Source organism: Anser anser (assembly GCF_964211835.1).
Source record: "Anser anser genome assembly, chromosome: 15".
NCBI classification, from domain to species: Eukaryota; Metazoa; Chordata; class Aves; order Anseriformes; family Anatidae; genus Anser; species Anser anser.
Window position 1 is genome coordinate 5,154,059 of NC_139736.1, and position 25,750 is coordinate 5,179,808.

The 25,750-nt window shown below is 41.7% G+C and overlaps 1 protein-coding gene and 1 long non-coding RNA gene across 2 annotated transcripts; one reads left to right on the top strand and one right to left on the bottom strand.

Moving 5' to 3' along the window:
- Window positions 1-8,240, top strand: LOC310882204. The gene is made up of 2 exons (XR_014572843.1): window positions 1-301; window positions 404-8,240. It is a non-coding gene; the product is annotated as an uncharacterized lncRNA (long non-coding RNA).
- Window positions 7,979-25,427, bottom strand: EIF3B (eukaryotic translation initiation factor 3 subunit B). Its single transcript, XM_083800604.1, has 19 exons — window positions 24,800-25,427; window positions 21,513-21,705; window positions 20,004-20,123; window positions 19,854-19,911; window positions 19,180-19,308; window positions 17,980-18,137; window positions 16,996-17,127; window positions 16,835-16,901; window positions 16,209-16,255; window positions 15,236-15,446; window positions 14,583-14,655; window positions 13,951-14,073; window positions 13,358-13,436; window positions 12,185-12,323; window positions 11,410-11,535; window positions 10,838-10,915; window positions 10,255-10,363; window positions 9,636-9,754; window positions 7,979-8,530 (listed from the first exon to the last, which is right to left on the bottom strand). The coding sequence occupies exons 1-18, from the start codon at window positions 25,410-25,412 to the stop codon at window positions 9,651-9,653; spliced, it is 2,559 nt and encodes an 852-aa protein (XP_083656730.1). The 5' UTR covers window positions 25,413-25,427; the 3' UTR covers window positions 7,979-8,530; window positions 9,636-9,650.
- Window positions 25,428-25,750: the final 323 nt, after the last annotated feature.

Genomic DNA, 25,750 nt, shown 5'->3' on the forward strand with positions numbered 1-25,750 from the left:
ACTTGTTCACCTAATAAAATATACTAATATATTGATAGTGCTAATGTTAAATTGGTATTAATAATCGATGTTAACGGTAATAAAAAAAACATGCTAAGACTTTTATTTATTTTTAGGTTGCTTGAGCTACCAACTACTGCTCTAAAGCAACAGAGGAGCACAGAGTGCTGGTTTCCCCAGGGCTGAGGACGCCACGCAGGATGCTAGCAAATCCAGCCTCATCTTGCCACAAGCTGCTGAGCTCCAGCCATGCCTGGCTGTCCTTTCTGACCCTGCCACTTGGGCTTGGGGCATTCGAAAGGTGCTTTGTACAGCTGCATCTATTCTCCCAGCATCCATTTCCGCTGCTACTCAGACACCCTCATCTCCTCTTCCTTTTTAATGGTAAGATTTGTCTCCACAGATTCCATCCTAATTAAGTGACTCTTCAGACTTCGGGAAGCTTTGCTATTGGTTTAGCATTTAAGGAAGATCCACACTTCCCCATGAGAACAGGATTTTAATGCCTCACTCTCGTCCCCACAGTAAGCAGATAATTAGCAATATAACTCCCTTTGGTTTGTCCAGATGTATTTTATTCACCTGGAGCAGTGCAGCTACAGGGAGGACTTTACCTGTTGGACCATATGAAGAGAAATGGTTGCACTGTAGCTGGAAATGACTCCTCCTATCAGGCTTTTGGTCATGGACACATAATTCTTCCTAAATCTTTCAAAAAAGCATAAACTTACAGTCAGGCACTACAGCTGTCCAAATAATCTATACCTAATTGCATTCCCCATGATTTTCTCAGTAAGTTTTACAAGTTTCCTGGGCTTTGGAACAATTTGTGAACAATTTGAATACTGACACATCAAAATAAGCAGAAAAGCACAGAGGTTTATTGAATTTTCTAAACACAAGCAAGATGCAAGAGCTTACTAAAATAGAGGGGTTTATATTTGTTTTCTTGGACTCTGAACATGGAATGCTTAGTTTATTTTTTATGAATGCTGAAGAAGGGAGCAAATTCACTCCTTGACCTTCTCCTTTCTATTGAGAAGTGCCAGTGGGCCTCCAAAAATACGCCTTGTGTAGCATGGAAGGGTGCTACGCTGGAGGTTCACATGAAAGAAAATGGAATCTGAATTGCTTGTGAGAAGTAAGGCTGCAGTCACGCTATGGTGATCACAAAACGCAGGTGCTGATTAAACCCTCACGCTGCACCTTACAGCTGGCTGCAAAGCACAGCTCGGTCAGTGCACTACCACATCAGCCTGTAAAACAAGAGGCACGAGAAAGAAGAGTGTGGGCAAGAGAGCTGAACAGCATGGCAATGACCTTGCTGGCTGGAGACCTCAGACCAAGCTCTTCGTCTCCGCTCATGTGCGCTGCACCACGGCAGTCCCAGCACGGGAGGGAGAGGCAGAATGAGTGTTGTGTATCTCCCTGTGTTTTTTTTCCCTTTTGGGATGTTCAGTTTCTACTCATCTGCCAAAAGCATTCCTCTAAGCAGAGAAAACAATGTGAACGTTAAGCTTTTTGGTAAAAAAAAAAAAGGGGGGGGGGGGATGTTAGCTGGGTTGCTCTGTGATTAAAAACCATATCAAATACAAGTGTTTTTTCCCAGGATCAATTAGGCCAATGTCATCAGCATCTTTGTTGGGGTTCATCAGAACAATTATCTGTTACAAAACTAAGTCAGAATAAGGATATTTATGTCTGGGTTTAGTTAACAGCCTGCCTGGATTTCCTACAGCACCATCACCATATCACCAAGGCATCTCTTAATAAAAGGAATGTGGCACTACGGGTTTACACAGAAAACGCACTTACATGCAGAATGCTGGGGCTGAAAAGCTTTGTTCTGCAACTGAGTTCACAGCCGCTGTGGTTTGGAAAACAAGCTGCTGAAAAGTCCCTTGTGCAGTGAGTCACTGGCATTGGTATGTGTGGTGGCTGCAGTGACTTTGCGCCCAACTAAATCCCATGCAGGCAGGGGGGCACGAGACCTCTTCGCTCCACTTTCAGCCAGGATTCAGACAGAGGAGCTGTGACAGAATTAAATTATTTGGGAATAAAAGCGCCTGAAGTCACCTTCCAAAGCCTCTCCTGCAGAAGGGCTGATAGAAATTTCTGCGCTGCTGAAGGACCGAGATGTCATCCGTTTGTGGCTCTCACTAGGGGAAAAACAAAGGTGGGAGAGGAGTTGCGCCAGGTTACAGAACTGGTTCTGTTTCTCTTCAGCCCCTTGGGATCTGTTTTGGTACATAAATATCATAGCACGTAATTACAGCATAGAAGGGTATTCTTTCTCCTCCACTGATATGGCTCAGGAGATGTTCAGGACTCGAGGGAAGGGACAGAGAACCCTGTGCCTTGTTCTGCAGAACAGTGTGCCCTCAGGTGAATAGATCATTAGATAAGCAATTAGAGCATAGACCGACTACCGCTTGTTCAGAATTACTGCTTTGGTGTGCCAGCCATGGCAAAGAGTCAAGTCTCTAGGACATGTGCCCATAAGAAATGCCAAGACTTTGATCGAGCTCTATTTATTTGCATTTCCTAACAGGTATCTCTAGTTTGATCTGCAAGTTTTCAACTGCCAGAACTGCCTCTTTTGTTTTCACTAGTCCTTAAGAACTGAAAAAATCCAAGAGCAGGCACCGAGAGAAGCCCAGGTTTGTGCTCAGCAGCAGCCGCTGCCTGCACAAGGAGGGCTGGCACACCCTCGTGCACAAACCAGCGTGGCACCAAGAGCAGCACCTGGGGAACGCACTCAGCCTGTTTGCTTCAGAAACTCGGTCTGTAACACTTTCTGACACCTTTGATTCAGCCTTTGCAGTGTAAAGGCTGGACCTGATGCTTAGGGACATGGTTTAGTGGGTAACATTGGTGATGGTTGGACCAGATGATCTTGAGGGGCTTTTCCAACCTTAATTCTACGTCCAAATTTTGCTTGCAGCATGCACACATGTGCAAAAGTCCCTCTCTGCCAGCTCCATGAAAGTCTGTTTTTGTGAGGCTTAGGCAGCGATCTGGGGCTAGCACCTTGTCTAGCCAGCACCGCTCTAAAAGCATAGATCTGCTGCTGCTGCATCAAAACATAAGACAACAACAGAGTTGGTTTTGATTTAGGATCAATAAGCAGATAGAAGCAGCTCTAAATAAGTTATGCTGGGAGTAAAAATAGCAGAGAACGTGATGTAATCCAAAACACGGCAAGAAATCTAAGTACTTCAAACACCCAGTCAATTAATTTGCTTTCATAATACATTTATTTGTATTATTAAGAGAAACTCATTTTCATGGATTAAATTTACTCAGACTAACATAATTCACATTTCCTTCCCAGATTTCTATTAGAGAAAATAGATCTCAAGGCAGATGGTTCGAGTCTGAATAAGCTGTATAAAAATAAAGCTGATGTCCTTGTGAGGTTAATGACTGCTGAGAAAAAAACAAAAGGCATTTCTCCAGTAATGTGCTAAACAAAAATTACATTTGTAAGATAATCCATAAGGAGGAAAGAGATTCCTGCTCTTTGCTTCTCAGAGCTGCTATCATTTGAATATTGCGCAGAGATATTACAAAATTAGCATGTACTCAGAAAGGGTTCAGAGAAAGATCAGATGAAGTTAGATAGAAAATAATGAGATTTACATTGGAAAAGAAGGCAAATAAAAGGGGCACAATAAAAATGCATAAATAGATGTAGTGATATAAAAAAAAAAAGTAGATCTGGACCTTCTGCAATCTGTGCCTCCTAAAATGAGAGCAGGAGGTGAAAGGGGCAGAACTGGTGTAAGGAAGCATGATGAGAACGAAGAGCGGTGTCGGTGTCACAGCAAGGCCAGGAGCTTTGTGGTGTCTGAAAGCGTTTGGCCCTTCTGGCTCCCACGCAAACTCGTCGTGGTCCACACGGGCTTGGGGTCCCGTGTGGCCATCTCCCACTCCCTATGGGGGCACAGCCCCAGACCCCCCCAAGCTCGCCTACGCTGCAGGCGATGATGGCAGCTCCCTCCTCTACGAAGCCTTTGTGGATGGGACGACCGTGAAGGGCCACCTGCACGCAGAAGAGCTGTGGGGTCGTGTGTACCGAGGCCACCCAGCCCTGCCCAAGCACCGCCAACAGCGACTGCCTCTCACTGCCTCTGTTCTACTGAGAACTCTGTTCTACTGGAGAGCTTACAGAGGCTTAAGCCAGTTGATTCTCCCATGATCCACGCTTCTACCTTGACAAATTCTTCCTCCCTCTTCCCCGTTTCTGCCCCTAGCACAGCAGGACTCATGCTGCTGGACAAGGCAGCACGAACTCAGCCGTGTCGGCGCTGCTGCCAGCAGCCTTCAGAGGTCACGGCACCACCAGCAGCAGAGCCGAGCAGGCCTACGTATTTTCCCTGTGCTCCCGAAACACTGATTAAAGTTACCCGTGACAAAGAAAGGGAATTGCACTTTGCTAAGTACCCATTGCATTTAATTCAAGGTAGCAATCATAACGAGCCTGTCAAGCAGATCAGAGCGGGTCGGCCCAGATCTGTGCAGGCCCCTGGTGTTCCCTGAGAGCTGCTTGCACACAATCTGGAGTGATTGCAAGCAGCAATTAACTACCGGCAATTAACTAATGCCACAACTCGACAGGTCAGAAACGTGGTGCTGTGCTGACCCCGACTCACGTCACAGCAGCCCACGAGTTCCACGGTCGCTGGTTCCGAGTCTTCAGGCCTGGCAGAGGGGCACCAGAGAAGACCACCCACGCAAAACCCAACCTAAAAGCTGCCCCGGGAGTCTCAGCTAATTACAGACTTGAAAAATTATTTCCACCTTTCTGCGGCTCTTTCCCCCTTCATAAAATAAAGCAGCATCTCTTCAACAGCTCCTGAAAGGATGGCTGGTGCTGACAGAACACTGCGTAATGCAGGTACGTAAATGGAGCCTTATCAGGAGGGCGCACAGTTATTTAAACAGACTTGTCTTATGGCCCCACCAGTCACATGCAACAGGTTTCTATAGGAACCAAACTTATTTCCATAATAAGTCAAGCTACCTGTCAATTTAATGAAGGTTTTAGCAAGCAGCTCCAACTCTAGAGCACTGGGGTAGACGTTTTGGAGTAGTTCAAGTGGCAGCAAAATAACATTTCTTCAGCACAAGGTTCTGAGTACAGGGTGCACCACCCGGATTTCCATTGCTTTTGATATTCAGAAGAATGCAACAATTAACTTCATCATCATCTCCCGAAACACATCTAAACACACTTATGAGCACCTAACTCTCACGGGCCAAACGCTCCTGTCACTTAAGTGTTGGAAAATACTATTTTGCACACCACAGTCCCAAGTGTGGTGTAGCAGGGGATGGCAAAAGTCTCTCTTGGACAGCCTTAACCTCTGGAACAGTCCCATTAATCATTGTATTTAGCAACCCCAGCCACTGAGGGTAAGAAAACAGACCCAAAGCAGCAGCATGTGGAAGAGGGGTCACAGTAGGGACTAGGGCTTTTTCTTGCATTAGAAAGGAATGAAAGGTAGTGTAGATATTATTGACTTTATTTTAAGAGAGATTCTGCTTTGAGCAGAGGTTTGTGTGCCTACCCCACTTGTGTTTCAGCATGAGGTAAAAGCAGTGCTTCAGTAAAAGAGCGCCATAGGAGTGAAGGTTGAAACTTTGAAAAGCATTAATTTTCAAAGCATACCTCTTACACCGATCAACACAGAGATGCTGAAGTCTGAGAATGTCAATAAAGACTCTGGCAGGACTATAAGCCCAGCTGTTCTTGGCTGCCTAATCAATACGCCACTCAAACATATCTCAAAGAGAGGGGGACACTGAAAATCCCTGTTCTAGAAGGATTATTTCAAAAATTTATTTAAAAAAACACGACAGGATCACTTTGTCTTCTTTATTTATTTGGCAATAAAAGTCAAAGCTCATAAGTGTTACAGTAAGGTTTTATTTAAAAAATATTCAAATTTAAGAAATTAAAACTTGGTGTAGAAAGTGAACAAAGCTTGCTCTGTGAAGTTCGCATTAAGGACTGAAGATGGTTAAAAGGTCAGGAGAATGTTTGTTACCAATTCATAGTAAAGCCTGCAGACGTACAGACTAGGCCAGGATTGTATTAATTGCTCCAGGTTAGTCTTGCTATTTAAAAAACAATCATTAAAAATACTTGAGAAAATACTTCAACAAACACAAGGAAACGCTATCCTACTTAACGCTCAAGTTTTTGTCATCTTCTCTCCCTTCCCCTAAGTGTGGGCCCTTGCAGACAGAGGTACACCTGCTGGTGGAAGCCCTCCACAAACCCTCTCAAAGCACATTATCTACAAACCTGCTTCTCTCAGTCATCCTTCAGAAAAACTCTCACAACAGCCAAGGACTGCAGGCTGACAGGCAGCAGCATGGATTCAATCCAACAGCATCCTTCCTCCCTACTACTGCTCCTGCTGTTACGGAGAGATGTGCTGAACCAACCAGCTTACCAAATATATACCCATAAAGCAATTTCATAAGTAGTCAGTTTGTGATAAACAGCTGAAGTAAGAAACACTACAGAAAAGACACAGAAATTGAACAATGTCAGAAATACCAGTATTACAGATAAGAGGCCTTAATTACTGGTCAGGACATCTTGTCAACTTCCAGAGCTCCTACATGAGCATCAAGCTTGATTTTATTGTAATTATTTGCTCACTGATGATCCACACTTCACAAAAGCACATTAGAAGGCAACTTAATTCATTTAACATTGGCATTTTATTCCCTTACTTTGAAAACAGCCATGAATAAAATACAGTAGCTTATTAAAACTCCATTGCATGGAGAAAAAAAACCACCTTTCTGTTCATAACTTAGAAAATGGTTAAGACAGCTCTTCACAACTCAAGGGCAATTAAGATTGTTAGTGCTACAGAAGTTCAAGCCGTTACCGAAAAAATGGGTAAGCTGGAACTTCTGCATTGTTTTGGCAGAAAGCAAATATTTGTTCCAGTCCAGTTGAGGGATGAGCTTGGTAAGCACTGCAGACCGAACTTTTATCATCATAATGTACATATTGATTATGAAAGAACAAATGCAGAAACTGGAAACTAATACAGACTTCGGTGAAAAATATCTGCTGCTTTAAAAGTGACCTATTGAAACTTTAAATTAATACCATCATTATAGAACAATAATTTTCAAGAGCCTTCCTGTGAAGGGAACATGGGAGTGAACTGAAGGACTTGAGCATTTGCTATCACAGTAAGTTCACCTAAGGTGAAAGGAAAGAGAGTGGTAAAAATGCTAATGTCCCTTGGCTGCTGCCAGCTGAGTGGGGGTACCCTTTGCCAGAATACTCCCTGCCTTCCACTTTGGATCCATCATAGAAACTGCTATGTAAGCAAGCTCAGGTTTTATTAAAAGTACATCAGGAGGGCTTATATTAGCAATTACTGGCCAGTCCTGGAAAGGAGACAGGTGAATACCCCCATTTCACCTCTGCCCCTCAAAGGGAAAGCAGCAGGCCAGCAATCTGCCAATATACAGAAAAGAATTTCTACACGTAGATATGAATATAGAGAAGTTGCACCACCAGCTTTAAGTCCGCTTTTCCCCTCTAAAGAAAGAGGTCTTTAGAAAGGAAGTTACTTATGTAACAGTGAGAATAAGGTAAATATATACAGACCTTCTCAGAAGGTTTGCAACGGTCACTAGTAAGACAGACTAACCCAAAGCTCATTTGAGTTTGCAAATGGCTTAAGAGATGTACTTAATTTCTAGTTGCTTCACTACAGTTAACAGGTTAATCTGTCCAATTAATGAGTTGTACCATCATCATAAAAACAAAGAAAAAACATAACTTCAGCAATATACAAGAATAGGAAAGCCACGAGGAACTTCGGGGGGAAAAAATTCAAAGAAACTATAAAGTGAATAGGGCAAACATTTGCATTAATCTGGGTATGCTTGATCATTCAGGGAAAGATTCCCTACAAACAACGCAGAGCCAGCCCGGTTTTAGTATCAGTCTGCTTTTATTTCCATATTCAGCTCTTTAAGGGAGACATCCTTTCACAATCTGAAAGGAGGAGGATATAGCCCGCTATAGTGCTGCTTCAGCACACTAAAACACATCATACGAAAAATGGTTCTGTTGACTTTTCCCCAAACAAAGTGAACACCTGTCCATGCACTTGGGACATAAAAAGAGTCCTGAAACAGAAACATCGTGTGTGTGGGTTTGTGTAAGAGATGTGAACTGATGAATTTCACTTTACTGGCAGTCGTCAAAAACTGCCAGTTAGCAAGTACTGCACAGGAGTCAGGAAGTAAATACTGGTAAGTAGTGGATTTAAAAAGAAAATTGAACCCTTAAAAAGAATTTAAAAGCAGCGCCTTTTCAGTATCTCACTGCAGCAGGCAGCAAGACTTAAAGGCACTACAATGTGTCAGAATGGAGAAAATCTGATGCATCCACCCTTCCAGAGTGCAAGAATATGGATTAAAAATTCCAAGGTAGGCTTTCTGAAAACGAACAAACTTCTTTTTAGCACAAGATATGGCGGTGCTGCAGAAAAGAAAAAGAGATGAGTCAGTTACTGTGCCTTATACAAACAGCTCGACCTTAACCACAGATGCTATCTCATAAAAGGCTACAAAAGCACGTGTTCCACCTGTTCTTAAACTGTTTAAGTCTAGAAACTACATAGCTTCTCTGCCTTCCATAAAAGATCTCCCACGTACAGGACAAAAACTACAAACTAGTTCTAAATACATCTGAAAATATCAAGGCTATTAGTTTTTCTATAGGTACAAGAGGTGTACTGCTATTCTATTTTGGCTCCTCAGATACCAGGAAACTACTCCAGAACTGTACAGTGACAGCTGCTAAAGGCATTCTTCCAGTCTCCGCTTCCTTACGTGAAGTCCTAAACATGACAGAGCGTGAATGCAATCCACCTTTTAAGTCCTACATGAGTGCCTTCACACACCATTCCCTCCTGAACATAAATTTCAAGCTCTTCAAACAACGACCTCCTACATCAGTTGCTGAAACTACCCTGTTTTCAACACACAACTATACCATATGAATTCACAAAGCAGAACTGGGGCAAGCACTGGATTAAATAAAGATTTCAGCAACAAGCAGTGATAGTGAGAAAGTGCTGCTACCCAAATTCTAACCAACATTTCTAGAAAGTGACAGCAGATTTCAAGTGGATATTTAAACATCTGCTCAAAGTTATATCAGCCTATAATCAACTTGCTTTATCTTTAGCATAGTATTTAAAGCCCTGGCCAGTATTAACTACCATAACAATCTTACGAAAAGCAAAATTTCCATCTAATACTAGCTTCAACTTCTCCTACTGACAACTTTATGATCTTGCAATGAGCTGTGTTTAAAAGTTGACCCTAGCTCTGTCACAGCTTTGATCATTCTGGAAAGATAGGGCATAGACGATACTCTGCTCAGTACAGCTTGTAAATCTCAGTCTGTGATCACTTAAGAATGCTTTTGTTTGCTCTAGCAACAGAAAAAACAAACGAACTCAAAGAACAGCACACACACCCACGCAACAAGCAGACTTAACCTTCTGAAACAAATTACTGAATCTATAGTGGCAGCTAATAGAAAAAGTTCCCCTCTACTGAGAGGTAAGCTATCTTACCACAGTTTTATTAGATTACTCTGGTTCTGCAAGGGTAATAATTTCTTCATTGATAAAAAATTCAACAGTCTCCTCTTCCCAGTCATCAACATTGCTGTCCAGCTCATCTGTGTCTACCCCTGGAATGGAGAAAGTGTTAACGCTATCTCAAACAAGGCAACAAAGGAAAGATTTGATGCTCTTGCTAGGAATAGTGCTTAAAACAGCACTAAAATAAGAACTATTTGTTGCTTTAAATCATAACAAGGACATGCTAATATCATTAAGTGACAAACAAGGCATTATTGTCTCTTACTACAGAGCTTGAGGATTTTTTTTGATTATACACAACACCTGAATCTCTTCACAGGTTTATGCTAAGTTATGCTAAGGTCAAGCCAATGCTTGCCTTGAAGCAGAAAGAATCTAAGTAAAACACAGACAGCACTATGAGTTTTGTCCTGTGCAAAATCAAAATCCATTGTGATTCAGGAGAAAAAGGACAAAACCTTCAGAAAACAGGCGATAATAAGCTTTAGCAGGAAATAGACAGAGACAACGTAAATAAGTTACGGGAACAGTCGTTACTTGGCAAGAAGTGGTAGTTATCAAGTTTTTACAAGTACTGTGTGTTGCTTACCTCCTCGAAGCTCTAAACGCTCATTCCTCTGCTCCATGTACAGCTCTTGTGCCATCTTGCGGTACTTCCTGAATTCTTCCATCATTGTACGTCTCCTTTCCACCAGCTCCTACAGAGGCAAGAAGAGGTTGGTAATAATCCCACAGTAAAACAAATCCATACAGAATGCATTTGTTAGCGAGGCAAACTTTTTTTTTCCCCTCATGAACATACCTTCTACTGACTTAAAAAAAAAAAAAGCAAAACCTTTTATGTAATTTAAAAGTTGTTTTGATAATTTTTTAAAAGGGTTGTAATTTAAAGAGTGGCTAATACAGCAGTTCACTAAGAACCCCCAAATTTTATCACCTTTGCTTAATGAGGTATCACCAGTGACTCTCCAGATTCATTACTGTTTATCCTGAGTTTAGTGGCATCTGTGTGAACTAACTATGGGAACTGAGTCTAAACATCTGGATTAACATGAACACAGATGTTTGTTATAAAAGGTAAAAATCTAACTTACATATATGAACATTACAACCTAACAACATGCAGGTTACAAGAGCTTCATCCACAGTATTATATTTCAAAATTGTCTTGCCTTTGAAGCTTTGGACTGGCTCAGGCGATCCTTCTGCTCAAATATCTTTGAGTATTTCTTCAGGTCCTTTTTAATTTGCTGTAAAACAGAATATTATTTCAACTAGGACATCAGACTAGCAAGCAATCATCATATTCTGCAAGAACTCCTTTGGTAGGCCTAAACAGGTTTCGCATTTTTGGAAAGTATCTTTTCTTGGCAATTCCCCTTCACTATAATTCTGTTTGTTCTTCCTGGCTTACAGAACATGAAGAACACTTCCATAAATATTCAATTATGGAAGTCTGGACAGCTGAATTCAGGTTTGTTATTCTTTATACCCTCTCACTGTACCCTAAATTTAAGTACAACTGGCCATTATTTCTATTCCAAATTTAAAGAACAGCTAACATTTACAGTTGTTCCCAGAAATGAGGTCCCCTACAGCAATATTTTTTTTCCAGAAGTTCAGGAAGAAAAGCAATTCCGTAACTCTGTAACAGTTCAAACCTCATCCTTGAGAACAGGAAAGTAAACCTAACATGCATATACACCAAAACAATGTCAACAGGCATGTCAGTGGAATACACTACCTTTATCTGATCCTCACTGAGCAAGGTAGCTGGTCGTGGTCTCCACAGAAGCTGACAGAACCTGTCTTTATTGTTTTTCTGAAGTAGACGGCCTTGGAAGGTCCATAACCAATATGCATTGTCCACCTGGAAGAGTAGTGCAATGCCTCAGTCAAGATAAGCTCTAACTTTACATTCTGGTCCTCACTCAATTGATTTTGTTTCTTTGTTTTTAACAAAATCAGCATCATTAGTCGACAGAAGTGAGATGCTCTTTTTGTTCACATCTTTCCTGCAGAAATTAAATTCTACAGCAAAACAGAGTTCATTTGTTTCACTGAAGCTTTGCATAAAGTTTTCTTCTGAATGATCACAACAGTTTAAGACTAAGCAAGCCCTTCTATCGTATTCTAAAAATGTCAGATTCTATACTTGTACAGGAAAGGATTACAGTACAGTGGCCAGAACCACATGAAAGTAACAAGAGACAATGATTCTGTGTGGACCACACAGAAATTAAGTTCCCACACAGAGGATCAAGTTCCAAACAGATAAAGACAATGAGCATTCAGAAAAAGGAAACTTGTTTTAGACTTGTAAACTGCCCTTCCAGAACTTATTTTTGGAAAACCAGCGAAGCCAATGGCCCAAATAAATACTGATGTTTAGAGACACACATATAAAACTACGGTGCCAGGCACAAGTCGTATGACCAGTGACAGGTATCCATTTTTGCTTCCTAACCAATAGCCCTTGTCAATACCTCTGGAATAGGAAGGAAAAGAAGAATGAGTACCTTGTGGCTCCACCAAGACACAGAAGTCACAATGTATCTGCCTGTAGGATCCCATTCCACATCTGAAGCCGTATAGTGTTCAGCAATATTCATCATGGTGCAGTCAGATGTATCTACAAATGCTAAGGCACCGTTCATGCTACAAAGACAAGAGAGATTGTTTTACATGCTAGCATAGCCCATTTTTTAAAAACAGATTTCACAAGCTACATCTTTACAGCTCCTCACTACAATGAGGAATCTTCTCAGCAAGCAACCAAGAAATGGGCTCATACCAGTAACACGTGCCTGTGGCTAGAAAACAATGTGATGAATAAAACCAAAAATGCACATAAGAATGAAACTGTCGTTTTAATGTTCAGTGACCTTTAACCCATTTTACATCTGTTCCTAAAGTCATGATGAAAACATATAGCCACATCACAGCCAAAGTTTAACAATCATATGCTTTAAGGAGTGAATACCAAAATGCTTAGACATTTAAGGAGTGGAGTCCAAAACTAAAAATGGATTTCAAAGATGAACATCACTGCTTACTTGAAAGCATGTAAAGCCAAATACTATTCAGCTGGCTAAAATAAGTTTTACTTGCTCAAACGTGACCTTTTTGATAACTTTTACAGTAGAGCTTTGTCGTAAGAGTATTGTGAAAGTATTATTGCCCACCAAAAGGCATGAGATTTTGACAACAACAAATGCATTATGGGAGCCACATCAATTAGTCGGTGTTTAACAAACAGCTAAGAAGTCTTTCTAAATATCCACTTTTTTGTTGAAAAGTTCATTCATCTTTTGATGTGGTGGAAATAGCAACTAGAAGTTACAAAGGACATCATGAAACTGCATCTTGTTTTCCTTTATTTTGCGAAGACATACCAGAATTATAGCAAGGCAACTGGGAGAGAGTTTTAATTAAGTAATTGTAAGCCTTAATAAAGTCAAGTACCTATCAGAATCCAACTGACAAATTACCACAGGTCAAAATTAACATTCTTTCACAGAGAGCCCCTTCAATACAAGTAAACACTCAGTAAGATTTTTTTTCCCATTTAAATAACAAAAAATCATATTAAATCATTCACATAGATAGCAAATACTTCTTGATGAGATACTCTAGTACTTTTTTCCTGCTTTAAAAGGAATGTGGTGTCCAGTAACTTGTGCAATGCTCACCTTCTGAGGCCAGCCAACACTACAAACTGCCCTTGAGGACTCCAGAATATCGTGTTTGCCTGCTGTTTGTCAAACGTTTCTGGGAGGAAACAAGTCCAGAAAAAGAAAATCTCAATCCAATGTCATCAGTTAGCTTACAAGCAGTAACTACACCCATTCCTCAGAAGACGTTTCTGAACTCTGCAAGCAAGCCCTTACAACAGTCCTTAGCTCTACACTTCTGAGGACAAAACCCAGTAGATCTAAAACATCCAAAGCTAGCAGAAAAAGAAGAGTAGATCAGAAATCCCAACACCCAATCGGGGAAAAAAAGGTTGTCAAACGTTAGCCAAATAAGTCTGTGCTATCGCCTTGCACAAACTTCCCAAGACCACAAAATTATTCTGGCTTGTAAGCCTGTTACTCCCAGACCTCGGACTGATTCAATATGAAAACAGTTTAGCTGTCACCAGAGGCCTAGATTTCTTGAACGCAATCTCATTCATGCATAGCACCTAATGCCATACTATCTACCACAAACAGCCACAATTTGAGTTTACTGTCCAGCAAAATGCTTAGCATCTGCATCTTTCACAGGTTTTCCAGTCACTTACTTATGAGTTCTATTTTCCCATTGTTTTTAACATGGTAAAAAGAAACTGAAATTCGTGGAGTTTCTCCATGCAACACAGCAAACTTGCTTCCGTTTGGTTCCCAAGCAAAGGCTATGATGCTTTCTGTAACAAAAAAAATAAAGAGGGGTCAAAACTCTGTCAATTATAAAAAGCTTTCAGTTATCACAGAACACCAGGATGCTAAGCAGAGAGAACCTATCAATTCAACTCAGCCACAAAGACTACCTTTTAAAACAAAGGTTGATAAGGCAAATGCAGGATATTATGGGAAGTGTTTTTGGTCAGACACAACAGCTCCAAAATCTCTGATATGCTACAGAATGAATACATTCATCAGATAACTTTTTTTTCCCCCAAGCATTTTAAATTCTTTTTTTCCCCTAAACTAAGCTACAAGCATGAACAGCAATGAAAGTTTTTACTTCGCAGATCTTACATAAGCAGCCCAGCAACAGGAATAGTATAGCTACCATCAGAAGTGTTAAATATCTTAATTGTCATCAACAAATGTCACATGTTGACGGGAACTTTTAACAAACATGCAAGTGTCTACCAAAAAAATGTTGAATAAAATAGTTAAAGATTGGAAGTGAGTAAATACTTGGAATTACCTTTCATTTCTACCACATCCACTGGAACCTGTTTCTCTCTCATTCGGAATATTTCAAAGTTGGTCACTACTCCCTGTGAAGGTCAAGATCAACTCATTACTCAGTACAGAAGCAGCAGAACAAACAATTTGTTTTTTAGATTGTCAGGCATAGGATGGCCTGTCAGAACTCAGGATGAGAACTGAGAGTCAACATTTCTTTCCTTAACGAGCAGATAAATAGTGTATGCCTCATTACTGAACACATTCTAAATCGTTCTGTTCTGATAAGTAACAACAAAAGAACTGCATACAACAATCTGTTTCTTTCAGACTGTTAAGAAACTTAATTAAAGCAGATAAACATATAGTACATTGTGCAGCATGACCTATGAACTCAAAACCAACTTTAGCAGTGAGTAGGAAAAGATCTAAGGCATCTAGCTCTCATTTTAAAAAACAGGTCCAAAATACCACTAAAATCAAAGCCAGTCCTAGAGAGCCAAACGTATGTAATGTTTGCGTCCACATGATCCAAACTCAATAGTCAAAACTATTTTTATTTTTTCCATCATGTAATTTACAGTGTTCATACCGAAAAACAATACTGTAAGAAAACTAAATATCAGCATGAGGTAGAACCAAGTTTTATGAACACAATCAGAATCCACATACCTGTGTGCCTTTTGGAGTCCTGTCTACCTTCACACACAGGTAATCCCCGTTCTTCTGCCAGTGTAGTTTACAGTCTACAACGTTGAACAGATTCCGCACACGGATTTCTTGTCTAGCAGGCAGCTGCATTAAGGTCACTCTTGCTGGAATGTCTTTGTCCTCAGGCACCCAGAAAGCAATTATGTTACCACCTGGAGACCATGAGAAATCTCTACAGGAAGGAAATTAAACATAGTTCCATTTTAATTTGTAGTTAGAGATACTACAGACAGAAACTATTTTCAGCACTGTATCTGAGTGTTGTAGATACAGATAAACAACTGAAGACAGTTTACTAACTTACATATTTATCATAACCTATTTTTAACTGCCAATTTAAGCCTGCAATATGTTCAATGGTATCAAAACAGCAAAAAAAGTACTAACTAGAAGGCACGAACCCTCTACTGTGTAAAGCCGGAAGATCTAAGAAACACGATTAAACCAATTAGCAATTCCCCTCTATTAAATTACACTGGAGACAATCCTTTTGCACTTGTGTACACCTAATTTTACTTTTGATTTACAAAAGGTACCCCAAAAAGCCACAGGAATTAAGTGTGCAAACATGCACAAAATCAGACTAGTTCCTCGCCAACAGGCAGCATACAGCGCACTGCTTTAAGCCAGCATACAAGTTTTAAGAGACAGTCCCTAACAAGCTGCGTTCCAGTTTGGTTTAGTACACAAGGATCCTAAGCTAGATCCTTGATTAAACATTGCCACAAAGGGGATTTCCAAGCACAGTAGCTGTCACTCATGTACGTCAATAAGCAGAGAGCTTTCCATTCCTTTTTTTTTTTGCCAGCTTGTCTAGATTGACTTCAGAACAAGACCATTTGCTCTAATCACTGTAAAGATTCATCTCATTATAAAAAGTCTCTGATATAAAGACAAAAAGAGAGTAGTTATTTTTACAAAGGAATACACTCACCTTATCCCATTGATTTTCAAGCTTTTTTTGTCCAACAAACCCATAGACTGAAAGAGAAAATTGACAATTTTCCAGTTAGTAACATTCTTGCATATACACACATGCCTCTATTCTTATTAGAAGAGCACATAAGCTAGGAAACTGGACAGTGTTGAGAGATCGATTCGCCCCTATTTTATATTATGAACATACGTATACCACAACTACCGATAAAATTAATCCTGTGTGATGATTTTTATGAGTACAGAAACCCGTATTATAATGCAAACACAGAACAAACTAGATTATGCTGCAATTTATAAAGTATTTTGGGTATTCTGGCACTCATCTGCTATTGAGAGCTCAGAGGTATCACATAACTTTAATCATACCGACTCTTGAGCAGTATATTGAACTCTCTAGGGCTTCTAGAACCACGGTGTGAAACTTTGTCAGGGTCAGCTAAAGTTTTTTCACCCAAGAAAGGTCAAGGGACGAGCAAATATATTTATTCCCTTTTAAACTCTAGAAAGCATTATTACAACATGTATTTTAAAATAGACACCATGGGAAATGTTGACATTGTAATGCAAAAAGCATTGTGCAAAAAACGTTAAAAAACCACAACCAGAAAAACAAGAACTTACAGGTGTTTCATAGATACTGAGGGTATCTGAAGTCATTCGAGCAAAGAATTTACCATCATGACTCCATCTAAGCAAATACAAAAAGAACATTAGATAGGAATTATCTACGTATTAAACAACATCTAGGACTACTTGTTCTCAAATGCTGCTTTGCAACCTACTTAAAAATAGGCCAGTGAGCTGAGTTTTCACAGTGGAATCCTCGTTTCTTTTGCCCAGTCAGAATATCCCAGATGATAATAGCCTGAGGATCATCCGGCGTGTCCATCAAAGGGCTGAAGGTCACTAAATATCTACAAAGGAAACAATCAATTTCACTACTGAAATTCCATTTAACACATTAGTACAAGCAGGCTTTCATCCAAATAATATTAAAATAAAATGTACTTGCAAACAGCTCTTTCCCTACTGGGATTCTTGGAGACGAGGAAAGTTTCAAGACACAGTAATCCTTAGCATCTCTTTGGCTGAAACGCCTCTAGATTTATGTGGAAGTTCTCTCATACTGATATTACAAGAGGAGAATTCAACAAATACATTGGTAGTTACTGTATAGGTTTGCCCTGAGAACAGAACTGGTTTCAAACCAAATATAAATCCACCAGCCTTTGCCAACCTGATCTACAGGTATGGTAGACATCTCCATTTATAGATAAATAATCACTTCCAAATATCTTGCTTAAAAACTAGCAAAACAAGATACATCTCAGTCCTGAAATTATTGTAGCCTTTTCTAAAGAGCTCTTTAATGCGAAAGAAAGTTTTTAAAAAATAACTTGAGTACTATAGACTTGGAAGATGCTATTCAACTGGATTTTTTTCAAAGAAATAGAAATCTAATACTCTGGACATCCTATCCAACTAAAGAGAGACAATACCATTCTCTCAAACAATGAAGACTTTAAGGATACTTTATCAGTTTCGTTTTATACAACAATTATTACAGATTATGTTAAGCATTTTTCCTGAAGTCAAAGCCAAATCATGTAGTGTTTCACTCATTCTAAAGTGTATGAAAAGCAGCACTTTCAAAGGTGGAAGAGAACCGAAGACGGCAGTCCAGTAAGATCTGAAAGCACGGCAGCCAGAATGCATGCACTTCATGCTTTTGTTCCCTTACCCCAAACCAACATCATACACCATACCTTTCACAGGGTGAGAAGTCAATAAGCTGTACTCCCTGGTGACTAAACCTTTGAATCTGCTTGAACTTCTCTCCACCCCAAAGTGCGATGCCCCTCTGGTGGAAGGTAGCCAGGTAGGTACCCTTTGGGGACCAACGTACATAGGTTTCTGTCCAGCGCTGCAATTAAAAAAAAGTTAAAATCAAAATGTATACAGAAAAATTTAGCTTCATTCAGAATTACTGAAGGGGGAGGACTTAATGCGTGGCTTGTAGCATCACACTTCACAAATGCACTTATTCAGTGAAGATCTCAGAATCAGTCATATGTTAAATTAATTGTGGATTTAAATTCCATGCACATAATGCGCAGCACTTATTCTTCAGGTTAAAAACTGTCATTTGAGACTGTTTATCTTACCGATCACCAAAAATATCTTGCAGGGACAGTGACAACCGTTGTAGGGTAACTGACAATTGAATCATCCCAACAGGCTTGGTGGTCTTTGCTGGATTTCAGCTCTGGCAAGAACATGACCTTCTCAGAAGTAAGAGTAAGCAGTCTGAACTTCCTAACAACACTACAGCTCTTGACCTTCAGCTAAGTTAGAGAGGTATCAGCCATATAGATCACAGCCAGTAACCACGGTGATAAGCAAAGCTGCCTCCATCCCAGAACCACTTTTCTTTCTATTGTAGCACATAATGGTTGTAAAGAAAATGTTTCTGGGTACCTGCAGTTTCCTTTGCAAGTGAGCTGGTTACAGCACACAGGCAGGCTAACTCTCCCTTTTATATAGTGTTACCAAACCAGCTATTCCTCTCCAGCACCTCTGCAGTCAGCAGAAAGGCAAAAAGTGATGAGCAGCTGCATGCTGAAGTGCATATTCAGCACCAATGAATAGTATTCCTCAAACCGACTTTGCATACGCAGGTCTTTCTGAATCACTTATAATATACAGATGGTGGAACTAACAGGCATCATGGAGAGGTAAAGAAAAGGAAAAACAAACACGCTAACTCCACATTTGTTTCACCTAAGCAGCTAAGTCTAATTTTAAAGGGTGTAATTTCACTGCTCTTCTTCCAAAGGAAGAAAAAGTATTTCAACGATAGGGGGCGGGAAAAAAAAGACATTTTTAAAACCAAGAAAACTGTAACATTATAAAATGAATGAGACTGACAGTGTATCTGCAATGTACAGCACTTCCAGGACACTCACTGCTCTGTCCTCAATTTGAACAGGTTCCTTGATATCATTCCAAAAAATGGAGGTCCGGTCTCCTGACTCAAAGATCACGCTATACTGATCCCTACAGTCAGGATCTTCCAGCCAGTAGCGCAGATTCCCCTAAAGAAAAACAAGAGGTCATTAGTGAGTCAAAGGCTAGGAAGCCTAGTTCTCCAAATTACTATCTACCTGGCAGGTAGAAGTCTGTCTTCAGACAGCATGCAACTTCAGAGTCTTACCATTGCAAAAAATTTTTTTGAAGTCAAATTAAATAATCCAGACTAGTGGTTACTTGAGACTAAGAGAACAGACCATAAAAAGGTGGACCTTTAAGGCAGTTTGATGATGTTTAACACTTCTGGCCCAAATTATTTTAAACTTTCACTTTCTCCACAGGACATTTTACAAATCCAGTGGTAAGAAACACAGCGGTTGGCCTCAAACACTTAAAAAAAGATGCTTTCAAAATTCTATTTTTAAATTACTTGTGTGAAGTCATTATTTACCCTCAGTTCCTACGTGGAACTACTTAACACAACCTTTAAGCTCTTCCTGTCGCTTTACAACAGTGAGAACAAAGGAGTACTTGATCACTACTGTTACTTTCATAACATCAGTAACATATGTTGTTAACATTCACTTCTCACAAAAACCCACAACCTTACCAAATCTTTAAAAGGCTGTTTCTCAGGGATTTCCCACTCATCACTGATTGTCATGTACCTGAAAGAGCAAATCAGTTCGTTACACTTAGTGCAGATACTCTCTTGATTAGAATCCCGAAAGCTGTATAGACACATGATAGCTGCACTCACTTATCAAAGTCTGTGAAAAGGTTCACTCTGAAAGTGTGCTGCTTATCCAGCTTGTATCCATCTGCATTCTTCACGGCATCCACTGCATGAGATGGAGACATGTACTCCAGGAAGATGTACCTGCGATGCAGGAATACAAAAGTATGTTCATTGGTGACTATGTAGAAGAATCATATCACAAAAAAATTCCACACAATACAGATGAACTAGGAATTCAGTACGCAACATCTACAAAGTAGCTTCTCGTCTTATCCCTAATCAATTACTGGAAAAATTTCCACTTTGACTACAGGCATACTTTATCAACATGGACTAGATCTGAATTAGCTGATATCCTTTCTGTAAGAGGGCTACAGTAGGTGAAAAATGTGAGTTCACAAAACTGTAATGAAAGCTAGTAAAAAAAAAAGAGGCAAGTATGCAGCTCTTCCCAGCTGAATGATAGACCTTCTTCAGAAATCGCAAGCCTTGCTGTAGCTGCTCATTTAGACCTTCAAAGCACAGCTCTTATTTTTCATTTACTTTCAACATAATTCAGCTTCCTCCTTGCCACTAACACAATCTAATTTATAACCCAGCAGACTCAGGAAGTCTTTTAGTATCTTTAAGTAAGCCGAAAGCATCTTGAAAACTACCAGACATGGCCTCTGATATTTTCCCCTAAGTATTAGATATGCATTTTTCAAAACAAGCACTAGCAGCAGCACTAAAAGGTGAAGAACACATGAACACAGAGATAGAATGATTTTTCTCCTCGTGTTGACCTTGCAGAAATAGGAATCTCTCACCCCAGAAATCCCCCTTTTTAATGGATACCTCTCCAGCTCCTGAAGATATGCTACTCCAACCTCAGTAACAAGACTTAGTAAAACCTTCTAAGTATCAGATGGATTTTAGGGACAGACACCAGACAAAAACTCTTTCCCGTGCCCTCTCCCACTCTGGGCAAGATCATTTCTGGTTAGCTTTCTTCTCGATTTCAGGTGCTGCAATTAACCTGGAGCAGTGATCAGAAGTTGGCAAAAGGGCCCTGGGGAGGGCTGCTGCAACTTAAGGAAGCTGAAGTCACTAATGTTAGCATAAGCACTGGCAGAGACAGAATATGATATCGACAGTCCATTTTGCAATAAACAGTACATCCACTGCTGCCAAGTTTTTAACTAAAATGGACTTTTAATCTATTTATTAACCACGGCAGGAAATTAACCAAAAAACTCATTTAGTACCGCACAGAAGTTTGACTTCCAAACCCAGTTAAACTTTGTTTCCATAATTAACCTCCCCAGGCTGTAACTGAAGGAGTTACTAAGCTCCTCCGTTCCCTCAGGAACTTTTGCTTGTCGCTGCGATTAGATATCAAGATTGTACAGGCTAAGGTAGAAAACAACGATGCCCATGGTAAGAGGCCACCTTAAAAATTCACCATAAAGTACTGACATTAATAATCAAAGGTAAATCGGTCAGAGCAGCGTGTCAAACCTATTTCCAGCAGGTGTGATCGTGACTTACCCCTTCGTCTTGCCATCTGCTTCTGGGTAAAATTCATTGATAATTTTACCAAACTTGGAAAATATTTTGTGGATGACATTCTTCAGTTTTTCAAGTCGGTCTGGTCCAACCTGGGGAACGTTATCCACGACTATCACTGAGTCAATTCCATCTGCTTCTTGTGGCTGGTCTTTCAGTACATCACCAAGTAGTTCTGCAAACAAAAAGCATAAAAGAATTTGAGGCTCCAGTCTACACCATGAAAGAGGAAGACTGAAGGATGAAAAGAACAGTGACACTAAGAGTAAGACTTCAAATTCAGGAGAATGGTTCAACAATCATTTAAGAATTCTGGTGGTGAATGAAGCCTTTATCAGAGAAAAAACTGAAGTGAATACAGACCACTTCAACAGTACTTCCTTGTAAAGAGACACAATTCCTCAGTTTCTTAACAAATTTCAAGGAATTTACCCTTGAAGCCTTTTTTAAAGAAACAGCTTACCTAGAGGACACCAGCAGGCGTACTAGTAGCTTGTTTCAAGAGTTGGAACTGACTCACAAAGTCCTCAACACCACTGACAGAGCAGACAACCCTAAGATTTACTACCCAAACTCTGACAAGTAGACTTACCCAAATCATAACCTGATGACTTTGATAAATTTAACACGCACCTCCCTTCCACATTACAAGAGCTTTAGCATAATTCAAAACGATCTTCCACCCTGGAAGCTCTGCATGCCTTAGCATCACTATAATTATGGCTGAGAACTCAAGCTCCATCAAAACCTTTAATTAAACATGAAAATGAAGGTGTTCTAAGTCAAGTCACATTAAGCACGCAACAAGTGAATGCAAGCACACACCTTTTCACACCCTGGATATTCTACAGCTACACTAACCCCCCTTTCCTACCATCCCATAATGGTACTTGCTGGTGGGGTAGTCTGTTCAGTCCTTGCACTGCCTGCTCTAAACCCACGCACACACTTCCCCACTTCCACTGGTACAAGAGAAGCAGAAGTTTTATGAATGAAGTCAGTTTTAGGTTGTGAAAGAGTCAGCTATCTGAACAAGTTGCAAAACAAGCCTAATGTATGAAACTTTTTATCCATTTTGAAAAGGGTTCACAGAAGTCTCTAACAACTAACCAAGAATGGCTGAAGATGCATTTACACTTCAGAACAAGGCGAGCAGTCAGTGAAGAGCGCACAATGCAAAGATTCCGGGTTACGGACCCAGAAAAAAAGGAGCACAGGTAAGTGTTGCAAATAAATTAAGATGTGGTATATACTTGGAAGTTCAGACATTCTCTCAGGACTTTGCCAATCTCTGGGTAGCTAACGATACATGGAGTTGCGGATAGGTACTCACTTGCCTAAGATTTCTGAGACATGCAGCAAAACATCTGCAGTGCTTACAAAAACTAAGGATCGAAAGAAGGAATTTTGAAAACTATTACAGCAAAATGACATGCACGTTTCTTATTCTAGAGTCCCATATCTTAGATTTTCCCTGCATATAAAATGGAAGCGCATCCCACAAGGAACAGCAAGGATGCTTCCACAGAAGCCTACAAGAAAAAAACAAAGAAGAAAAATTTTTAGGCACTAAGTCATTTCTTCATAACCACATCTCACAAAAGACTTTGTAGGCTGTAGACAAACCAAGGAATACATAGTTAGATTCACGTGCTAGTAGACAATACCCTATATTGAATCAGAACTGTAACAGATTAAAGACCAATAACTGCATTGTACAACTGCTCTACCTTAAATTCAAAATTATGAACAAAGGGATCTTTCAAAGGGTAAGAAGCTGGTTTGGCCAGCTCTTTCCACCCACCAGAAGAGAGGGGTGTGGTGGGGACACAGCTATCTTCAGCTAGCAGAATTTTAAGGACCACACAGCCATTTTCCGAGCTAAAACTTCTCCATTGCACCTGGGTGATTATCTGACACATTCTCTTGAATGTGAGCCAGCTGTTCCGCTATGCCAACACCATTCTGGAAATAAAAGAAGTTAAAATAACATCTGAGATGGTCTAATCCTACAGCTGATTCACTTCTAAGTTGTTCTTGAAGAGGTAATGTTGTCATAAGCATTGAGATAACCTTGGCTCAGTGACACCGATGGCCTGACGCTGCTTCTCCCGTGCAGCTCTCAAGGTAAGGCAAAAGGAATAAGGAAGCTCAAGAAGCAGCACACAGATGGAAAACCAGACCAGCAAGAGTGACTAAACCTAAACACTGTAATTCAGCCACTAACACTGTATTATTCATACAGCTGAAGAGTTAACTAGATTAATCCTAAATAGTAAAATAGGAGTGGATAGGAAATATGCCTCGGTTCTGGATACACTGAAATGAACATCATCAACTCAGATGTAGACAAAGCAAATAGAGCAAACACTTTGCTAGACAAAAAGAACCCAACTGCATATTTGCAGACAATTTTGCCAAAGTCTCTTTGAGATACAAAAGCACGTGTTCAAAGAGCTGTACAGACGATTAAGAACAACACATGTTCTTAATCTAAGATACTTTTCTACTTATTTATCAAGCTAAACATAGGCCTGGAACACTAGGAAGCACAATTATCACTGGTATTCCACTGCCAGTCGAAAGAGCCAACTGACTTAGGAAATATCACATGCTTTAAGAAGCATTTTCCCAGTTCTGACCCACGTAACTATTACCAGACCCTACGAGAGCACTTCTGTCACAGTAAGCACTGGCAAAACAGACTCAAGAACTGACACAGCTCATTGAGAAAGATTTACCTGAAAGAGAAAAATGCTAAAATAGTTTTAACTCCCTTACACCAGGGGTGGCTATTTACATAATTAACTGTGTAGTTACACAAGGTTTAGCCATTTCGAAGAGCCAACATCCAACCCTATTAAAAGGCCCTGCGATTGAGCTTTCTGCTACTAACAATATGTTTTCCACATTTTGTGGCCACAAAGCACCTAGGCCAGCTCTTCATGAGCAGTAAGTCACCCCAAACCCACACTACTTATCTAGAGACTTTATTCGGGATGCGTGGAAAAGCACAAACCGACTGAACCAGGTTCGTAAGCAGCTGGGCAAGAATTTAAAGCCGCTGTCACAGCAGCTGACTTTAACTAACGGAGGCACACAGACAGCACTCTCCTCGCTGCCTCCACCTCGCGAGGAGCTCCCACGAACCGAAGCTCAGCAGGAAATTAACGACCCGCGCTAATTAACCGCTTCCAGCACGAAGGCGCCGGGAGCTGCCAGCCCGGGCCCACGGTCCAGGCCCAGCTGCGGCCTCCCCCGACCCGCACCTTCGTCGCTGATGTCGTCCACGAAGTCCTCGGGGTCGCTGAAGGAAAGCTCGTCCTCGGGCTCGGCGGGGGCGGCGGGCGCGGCCTCCCCGGCCTTGTCCTCCTGCGGCGCGCCAGGCTCGGCCGGCGGCTCGGCCTCGGCGGGAGGCTCGGGCTTGGCCTCGGCCTCCCCCCCCTCCTCCTCCTCCTCCTGCTGCTGCTGCTGCTCCTCCTTCTCCTTCCCCTCCTCCGCCGGCTGGGCCTCGGGCTCGGCCTCAGGCTCGGGCTCGGGCTCCTCCCTCTCAGGGCTCTGGCGGCCGGACCCCGGCTGAGGCTCGGCCTCGGGGGGCTGAGGCGCGGCCTCCTCAGCGGCCTCCTCAGCGGCGGCGGCCGCCTGTTGGGCCTCGGCAGGCCCCGTCGGCGCCTCGGACTCGCCTCCCTCCTCCTCCCCTTCCTCCTTCTCGTCCTGAGGCGGCGGCTCGGCAGGCGGCGGCCCGTCGGGCGGCCCGTCGGGCTGCTCCTCGGCCGGCCCCTGGGCGCGGGGCGGCGCGGGGCTGGGCGCCGGGGCCTGCATGGGGCGCTCCCGGCTCCGCCGCCACGGCAAAGGGAGTGCGGGAGGGGCCGCCAGGGCCATGTGCGCCAGGCCCCGGCGCCTACCACCTGCCCCGGGGGGCGGGGGGGAGGAAAAGGGGGGTTTGGCCCGCCGTAGGTTCCGTACGCCGATGGTTTCGCCCCGATCCGAATTCTAAGGAGGCTGGTGAGCGTTTGGCTGCCCGCTCGTTGTTCGGCTGGCAGAGAAAAGGGTTTATTTCAAGCTTGCTGCTGCTGTGGTTTCCCCCGCTTCGCGGTGGTTGAGCCCAACATGGCGGCTCTGTGCAGGCTACCGAGGTGGGGTTCGGTCGAACCATTCGCGGAGAAGCGGGAGGCGCCGCGGCAGTTAGCCGGGCGGATGAAGGCCCTCCCTGCGCTTCT

What these genes read in the sequence shown, in the direction of transcription:
- EIF3B (XM_083800604.1), bottom strand. Translation starts at nt 25,412, where the DNA reads ATGGCCCTGGCGGCCCCTCCCGCACTCCCTTTGCCGTGGCGGCGGAGC. An exon ending in GCAGATGGCAAGACGAAGGG is followed by an intron (nt 20,124 to 21,512) that starts GTAAGTCACGAT and finishes CCTGCATCGCAG; the next exon opens with GTACATCTTCCTGGAGTACA. An exon ending in GCCAGTCCAAAGCTTCAAAG is followed by an intron (nt 10,364 to 10,837) that starts GCAAGACAATTT and finishes TTGCCTCTGTAG; the next exon opens with GAGCTGGTGGAAAGGAGACG.